Below are 9,115 nucleotides of genomic sequence, written 5' to 3' on the forward strand. Positions count from 1 at the left end.
TTCAGCGTTTTTTTTTAATGTTGGAAGTTGTCGAAATATTTGACCGTCCCGGTACATAATTGACACCCTGTATAGTCTTAATCTATATTTTATTTTTGTGATATTTTTTAGAATCAGAAAAGATTAATTCTCAAAGTGTGGCATTTAATTGATCCAAATACATCTAAAGAGATAAATTTAAGAAGAGACATTGTAATCGGATTTTCCACTATTGATCTCTCGATTCTGATAGCTGGATTTCCCACAGTATCTGGATGGTTTCATATCATGGACTTTACTGGAAAATGCAATGGACAAATTAAAGTAAATTTCCGTGATAGTTTCTATAAGATATTAATTTCAAAAATCTCATACATTTTCCCTGCCTCAACATACGTACATATATGTATATAAAGTTACTTTTATTTTATAATAGATAAGTGTAACACCTCTGGATAATTTATCATCATTAGGAAAATTTGCACCAACTAACTCTACTAATTTATCAAGGTGCAGTAATTCACTGCAAACAAACTGGCCATCTCTGTATAATGCACCTTGTACTAATACAGAATTAAATGGTGCACATCAAATATCATATGAAAACCAAAATAATAATAAATATGTACAAAATGATTGTAAATTAAATACGCATATTGGTCATAATTTAGAAGACGTTTCTATATCTTTCTTATCATCGTCTTTGAAGTAAGTGATGCCAGAATTTTTATAATTACATTAGTTCATAAAAAAATTTTTTTTAAGATACTTTGAACTAGACCAGATGTTTCTTAAGATAGTCGACTCTACATGGTCAATAATATTGTCAGTATTAACAATAATGACAATATTACTGATTGTATATGATTAATATTGATGAGTTGACATAAGAATACTGATAGTAATCTGGATTTTGATTCTTGAGCATCAGTATCGCTTTATTAGAATCCATGTCATAGTATGTCACAATAGACAACGTACATAAAATTAAAGTGAAATATATTGTCAATAATAGTGATCCTGTAAGGTTGTAAAATTACTGAAAATATTTATGCATACTGTCAGTATTACTGATTCAATATTACTGATCAGTGATCATTGACCGTGTAGGGTTATCTTTATTGACTTTTGAATGTTAAAAACGATATCACAAGTTAAATTTCACTACCACATTAGATTTTCGAAATATTGAGGTTTAATATGCAAAAAATGATTATTTCCGCGTTATTTGACTTTTTTTTTGTTAAAAAAAAGGTTAACATTATTTTGAAATTCTGATCAGAAGTCATGAATGTATTGTTCATTTCCTATAAAATATATATATTTTTAAAATTTTAATATGTTACTTTTTAGCTATGTTATGAAGGATTCAAATACAGAGTTTTTCTAAAATAATTTCTAGTTTGTGACTATTGACACAGTAATTTATCGTTATAGATTTCGTTAAATATATATGTATATGTGCATATATGGATGTTCCGTAAATACATATTAATACTTTAGGAGGTAAATTTATATATTAAAATAAGTAAAAAACGTCATATGTCTTACATACCTTAGTTTTTAAGTTATGGATGATTAAGAAAATGTTTGAAATGCCTGCCTTGTCAACACACGCTACTGCACGCCTTAGAATTGAATTCCGAACTCGTTCAAAAATATGTGGTATTAACCTTTTTTTTCTGAGACTGTCTCAGATCCATTTCGTATCCTTTCTCGAAGATCATCCACATTGTTTCCTCCTCCTCCATCCATAATCCTCCGAAAGGATGTGGTAACTTCTATTATATGCTTGTGGTGCGTACACTGACTGTACACAGTTATAAGGGACCTACATTTTAACGTCGTTTCCGAACGACGATTTTACTTACAGAAGTGCACATGGCAAGAATACTCTCGGTGGTTTGCCATTGCCTACCGAGAAACATTGTTTCCACTGACGTTGAATACACAATAGATTTTAAATGGCTCTAAAAATCAAAATCTAATAGATTGAGATCGAGAGATCATGGTGGCCATGAAGTGGGTCCGCTTCGCCTTATCCATCGGTTTGCGAAGGCGTTGTTTAGAAATGTTCTCACTTCAAGATGGAAATGAAGAAGCGCACCATCATGCACAAACCACAAGTTTTGCCTGATAGCCATGATTGCCTAAAATTCTGCCCGATTTGTATTGACGGATATTGTTTGTAAATATTAGATAACGTCGAGACGTGCTAAGTTGTACAATAGCGTGTGTTGACGCAAGGCGGGCATTTCGAACATTTTCCTTAATTATTCATAACTTAATAACTAAGGTATGTAGGACATATGTTCGTATTTATGACGTTTTTTTACTTATTTTAGTGCATAGATTTACCTCCTAAAGTATTGACTGTATTTAAGAAATACCGTGTATAGGGTGTTAAAAAAGGTCGGGATTTTGGATTTACTCAGTAGGATAACATTTTTGAAAGAAATGTTTCAGACAAAAGTTGTAAGGTATAAAAAGATCTATTTACAGATCTTATCAGTTCAATCTTGGATGGCGTCGCCAAGATTAGATCTAGATCAAATCGATTTTTTTAAATGTAATACCCTATTTTTGATGCCAGAATTTAATAATTTGTGTCAACTTGCTAAGAGCTTTTCAAAATACTGTAAAAAAGTTATTTTTCATTAAGTATTTTTCGAGTTATAAGGCTTGAAAATTACAGTACCGCTGACATTAGCATTACGCAAGGTGTCCGACCGATGGCTAAAACCTCTTGAATGTTGTTTAGGATCATGTCCTGGATAACATTCGTTAAGATCAAGATTATTGCAGATTATTTCTTTTATTTTAATTTTTACACAAAATTCATTTTTAACCCTCTGGCCTACAACCACGAGTGAGACTCGTGGTAAGGAATTTGGTAAGTGAGACTCGTGGTAAGGAATCTGACTCGTACTTATTGTTTATGGACCAAATTCCTTACCACGAGTCTCACTCGTGGTTGTAGGCTAAAAGTTTAAAAATGAAAATAAAAGGTATAATCTCCAATGGCCTTGATCTTCACAAATGTTATCCAGGATATGATTCTAAATAACATTCAAGAGGTTTTAACCGTCGATCGGACACCTTGCGTAATGCTAATGCCGACGATACTGTAACTTTCAACCTTATAACTCAAAAAGTACTTAATAAAAAATAACTTTATTACAGTGTTTTGAAAAGCTCTTGACAAGTTGACACCAGCTATTAAATTATGGCATCAAAAATAAGATATTCTATTTAAAAAAATTGATTTGACCTTGATCTAACTTTGGCGATGCCATCCAAGGTCAAATTGATAAGATCTGTAAATAGATCTTTTTATATCTTACAACTTTTGTTTGAAACATTAGAAAAAAACGTCATCCTTCCATGTAAATCTGAGGTCCCGACCTTTTTTGAATACCCTATATATATGTATACATACATATACGTACACATTTTAATTGTCCACCTCGAATACCAAAAAAACGCACTAAAAAAAATGTTTCAGATAAAAATTGTGTGGCCTGTGTATATGTATCGATAGTCACAAATTAGAAATTCTTTGAGATTTTGCATGACTTTATCATAAAAGGATTTTCCAATTTACTATCTAACAATAAGAGAAAAATCCTGTATTTAAATCCTTTATAACATTATTAAAGATATTGAAATAAAAAAATGCATTTTATAGAAAATAAACAATTTATGATTTTTAATCGGAATTTCAAAATGTTAACATTTTTTACAAAAAAATATCAAATAAAGCCATCAAAAAAACCTATTTTTAGACGTTAATTTCAATTATCTTGGAAATCTGACGTGCTGACATTTTTTTGCTTCGCTTTTACCATTCAAAAATCTATAAGAAAATACCTAGTCTAGTTTGAGTAATTTTTTTTTTATATCTAGTGTTATTAATATAAAAATAAAGATAATTTTGTATGACTCCAAAAATAAATCAAACACAAGCAAAGCCAATATAAACTCCTGCGGTTGTCAGAAGTCCCACTAACTCAATTTGCACTTGACTTTCATAACTGAAAAAGATTTAAATCCAAAGTCAAAACATTTGTAATTAACTTGATTGATGTCTTCTGATAAGTACAGTATCGCTCAAAAGTGTATCATCTTTAGGTTTTTTGAGCATAACTTCTGTCAAAGTGAATCGGATGTTATACAGTAGACAACACCTGATGGCAGGTGTATCTTGTATGGGGTGCAACAGCGACATACGGGTCAGTATGATGAATTGCCTATTCATGCAGGCACGCGCGTTTGTTCACAACTGTAGGTTTAATTACTGTATCGATATAATCACTCGCATATCTTTTTCGCGTGTAAACTTTGTAGCGTCCGAAGTTTTGATACATTTGTGACGGATTTCCGCTTCGATTATTAATATACCAAAATAAATATTGTAAGATTCGTTGATGATCATTTCTGTCATTATTTTTACAATGGATCTTTGTTAGTCGACTATTTTTTGCACATATGTGCTAACTGCTGACTTTCGTACTGTGCATAAACATTTTATGCAAAAAATAATTGAACTCTTTGAAGCATACATTTTTCTTTATGTAGAATTCAATTGAAATTTGTTACTCGGGGGTTTTCGGGATCGCTGATTACGAATCTGACCTCAAATTTTTGAAATTTAAAATGACGGATCCAAAATGGCAGATTGAAAAGCAAAAAGTTACTTGATCAGAACGAAACTGGGTACTCGGGGATTTTTGAAAAAAAAATTTGATTTCAGATTCGTTATGAGCGATCCAAAAAACCTACTTGACTCCATTTTACAGCCCCAGAACTATTTTTAAAATTTTTTATCCGTCATTTTGAATTTTGAAAATTTGAGGTCAGATTCGTAATCAACGATCCCGAAAACCCCCGAGTACCTAGTTTCGTCCCGATCGAGTAACGTTTTGGTTTTCGGTCCGCCATCTTAGATCCGCCATTTCGAATTTCGAAAATCTGAGGTCAGATTCGTAATCAGCGACCCCGAAAACTACCGAGTAGTGGTAAGTATCCACTGAGCGCGTCACGCGTCGTGTCGTCCATCGCGTCATGACGCGACGCGAAAGAGAAAAAGAGAGGGGTGTAAACTTCACTTTTTCTCTCTTTCGCGTTGCGTCGTGACGCGGTGGATAACGCGACGCGTGACGTGCTCAGTGGATCGTACCCTAACGAATTTCAACTGAATTCTATGTAAAGAAAAATGTATGCTTCAAAGGATCCGTCATATTGAATTCACCATTTTGAATTTTTTAATTTTGACTTCAGATTCGTAATCAGCGACCCAAAAAACCTCTTGGACTTTATTTTCGGCTAATTAGCTATTGTTGATTAGTCACAATTATATTTATTGTAAAAAGGGATGAATTTTTCCAGTTTGTTTATTTATAAAATATATTTCGTCAACAATAGGAATGTTTCCACGGTTTTTTTATAACATCTGATATTCTACAAAACTGATAATGTTCTTTTCATTGTAATAATATGTTAGAAACTGTGTGAAAAACATAAAAAACTGAAGTTAAAAAGGGGTAACATGTGATACTATGCCGCAAAAGGTTAAGTAATAAAATTATATAATATAATTTATATTATAATTTAGTTTATGATCGATTATGATACATCTTTTCTCGTAAGCCTTATACGCAGTTGTGAACAAACGCGCGCGTCTGCATGAATAGGCAATCCGTTATTCTATATGTCGCTGTTACAGTCTGTACATAAAGTATAATGATATTCGACAATATACACCATGATTTTTTAATTTTTTAATAATTTTCCCAAAATCGCACTTTTGTACTTTCTTTGTCTTTCATGTTGCAACCATTGTGTCATGATCTAATTTTAGTAATTAGATTTAGTGTTTTAGATCATGGCAAAAATCCGTAGTGCTTGAGATATGGACGAACGACAACAGAAAGCAATTGTAAAGAGCTACAAATAAGGCTGGATGTATAAGGAGTCTGGTCAACATCATGATTGGGCATCTCCAAATCAATAGTAATTAAGTTTCTTAAATGTCAGAAGAATCAACGAAGCTGTGTTAAGGAAAAGAAGAACGGACGACCATGTTATACTACTTGTCAATTGCAATATCCTTAACATCCTTCGCATATTTCGCAGTAATTCAAATCTCACGGTGTCAGACAATAGCTGCTTTCCATTTACACCGATTCTCAGATAATTCTCACTTGTGACGTCATAACTCAGTTGAATGCGCGTTCCTTTTGCATTCTGACAAGTGAGATTCAACTGAGTTTTTACCCATAATCTGCACAAGATCGAGACCGTGTGCTTTAGTGAGTCTCGTAAACTAGGGATGGGCGATGTTTCATCGATTATACAAAAATCGAAGTTTTTCCCACTCAATTATCGATGCTTGATTCGATGTTTCAGAATTCAATTAATCGGTACATCGATCTTTTTTTTAATGATATCGATTATGGTTGGCTCTCATTGATCTACCCAAAGATATAACTATCCAAGAGTTCTAGATTTATTAGAGACTAGAGAGGCAGTCTCTAGCAGGCATTTAATTTATTTATGAAACAATTTTCTCATTACTAGTAAATATTTTTGGTAACCAAGAAATTGCTTTCTGAAATAAAAATTATATTTTATAAAAAGTGATCAATGTACGGTTTCTAATAGTCGTCATAAATTTAAGAAAAATGTTCTCTTATTAACAACAATCAGATTCAAGTAATGACATTTGTTAGATTTAATAAAACAATTTTCTACTGACAAGTAATTATGTTTTTATTAGAATAAAATATTTTCTTCATTGATAAATTATTTGCTTCAGGATAATATTTTATTGGAACAAAAAACAAATTTATTGTGGCAAGTAATTAATTCTTGAATCAATAAATTACAGTTCAAGAAAATGTGTTTATTTGAAACAAGTAAACTTTTTTTTCTGTGGAGGTACATAGAATTGTACTCTATTTCTTTTTTTATTTTGTGATAAAAATAATTTTAAAAATTATAATTCAATATATTTCTAAAAATTAATAATAAAAAAAAATAAAATTTAGCAGTTTTTTTTCAAATGATCGATTTTACCAACATCGATGTTTTCTTCTACGATGGATCAGTTAATTAAAAATCCGATTGGATCATAATCGATTATTATAGAATCGATGCTTTTCTTGTACATCGCCCATCCCTATCGTAAACTCACTTCAAAGTGAGGTTATGAACCTGTGTTGACATGTGATAACTTTTTACCAAAGTAAGCAAGTAGTGACGTCATTAATCTGAGTATAAAATACTCAGCTCACTTCAGACTCAGTTTCACTTGTGTGTAAATGGAAAGCAACTATTGTTGAGGAAATCTCAACTTCTAAACAGTTTGAGCCATTCGTACAGATTATACGCTGTCGCCTACAGGCCGGACTGTGTAAACGGTGACTTATGAAGAAATCATTCATTTTCGCAAAGACTTAAAGACGCGGGTGGAGTGGGCTAAAGCACACCTCAACTAGACACCTCAACGTCTGATACCTCATGGTCTGATGTATTCTGGAGCAAAAATAAGTTCATGTTATTTGATAATGATGGTATAACATGGATTCATTGCTTCAGAAGACATCAGACCATCGTTGTGTTTTGACCCATTCCATTCGTATCTTCCATTTTTGTGTGGAAATGAATGGTTTTTTCACGGGTCGTCGTTCACACAGTCTTCCGACCTGCAAGCGACGACGTATGATCTGTATGGATGAATCAGATTGTTCTCAGAAATCGATATTTCCTCAGCAATGTCCGGCGCCATGCGGAGATGTGGGTTACTGCGGAATATGCGAAGGATATTGCTATTGACGAGAAAAATTGTGGTTGGTCGCTCTTCTTCTTGACATAGCTTCGCTGAATATTTCAAGTTTAAGAAACTTGATCACTGTTGATTTGGAGATGCCAAATTGCTGGGCGAGCTCCTTGTACATCCATCTTTGTGGCCCTTTAGAATGATTTTCCATTGTTCATATCTCGAGCATCACGGACCTTTGCTATAATGTAAAACTAAATCTAACTGCTAAAATTAAATGACGGTAAAAACAATAGTTGCAACATGAGAAGCAAAGAAAGTACAAAAATGTGATTTTGGGAAAATTTGTTGGTACTACACGATTAAAATTATCCCCTATACGTCGATATTCATGTACCGACCATGGTGCGGCCAGCGCCATCTCCTGATCTCTGTGTACTCTCTACATGCATTCTTCTTTCTTCTTCGCGCCTATTCTGTTGTACAAGTTCATCTACAGCAAATAAAGTGATATCTTTTGTCAATTTAATCAAACTCGCACAATTATTTTTCGGCCTCACATCATCAGGTTATGGGCCCAGGTGTGCTTACAAAACGTGCGATACATTACGAACTGAACTGAATTGTTCTCAATCACGTGAACAGGTTAAAACGACATGCGCACTGTTGTTGTGAACAAAGACGATGAGCGTAACCGGACTGACATGCATCGAAGTGTTAAATAAAGAAAATTTCGACACCTGAAAGCTGCAGATGCAGGCACTGCTCGTAAAGAACGACGCATGGGTGTATGTAAGTGGTCAACTCGCAAAACCATCGGTCGCAAGTGAGGCAGCGCTATGGAAAATAAACAACGACAAAGCCAAATCGGACATCATCCTTTCTATAAGTCCCAGTGAGCTCAAACAAATTAAAGGATGTGAAAAGTCCAGGGATGTCTGGCTCAAGTTGGAAGGTATATACCAATCAAAAGGACCGGCGCGAAAGCCACACTACTTAAATAACTGACGCTGCAACGCATGGACAACGGCGGAGACGTGCATGAGCATCTACGCAAATTTTTTGATGCGGTCGATAAACTAAATGAAATGGAGGTAATTATTAATCCGGATTTATTATCTGTTATGCTGTTTTATAGTTTGCCTGCCTCGTTTGAAAACTTCCGATGTGCCATCGAGCCCCGCAACAAATTATCGGCACCGGAAACTGCGAATTAAAATAATAGAGGAAAACGACGCGAGGACAAGTATTAGGTGTAAAACTTAATTCCTGCCGTTTTTTCGTCTCCAAAATTAATTTGTTTCGAAGGGAAGATGAATGAATACCTTAATCAAAGTAATTTCCTCCAGTTTCTAC

At 33.6% G+C, this 9,115-nt stretch overlaps 1 protein-coding gene across 1 annotated transcript in view; it reads left to right on the forward strand.

Annotated features, from left to right (window-relative positions):
- The window catches only part of LOC108759829 (uncharacterized), a 63,304-nt gene that overhangs the window by 22,934 nt on the left and 31,255 nt on the right, over nt 1–9,115 (forward strand). The window contains exons 12-13 of the mRNA XM_018505477.1: nt 112–303; nt 416–687. Of these exons, the coding sequence (XP_018360979.1) occupies nt 112–303; nt 416–687 (464 nt within the window). The remainder of the gene's footprint in view (nt 1–111; nt 304–415; nt 688–9,115) is intronic.

This window comes from Trachymyrmex cornetzi, unplaced genomic scaffold (genome assembly GCF_001594075.2).
Source record: "Trachymyrmex cornetzi isolate Tcor2-1 unplaced genomic scaffold, Tcor1.1 scaffold207, whole genome shotgun sequence".
In the NCBI taxonomy this organism is placed as follows: domain Eukaryota; kingdom Metazoa; phylum Arthropoda; class Insecta; order Hymenoptera; family Formicidae; genus Trachymyrmex; species Trachymyrmex cornetzi.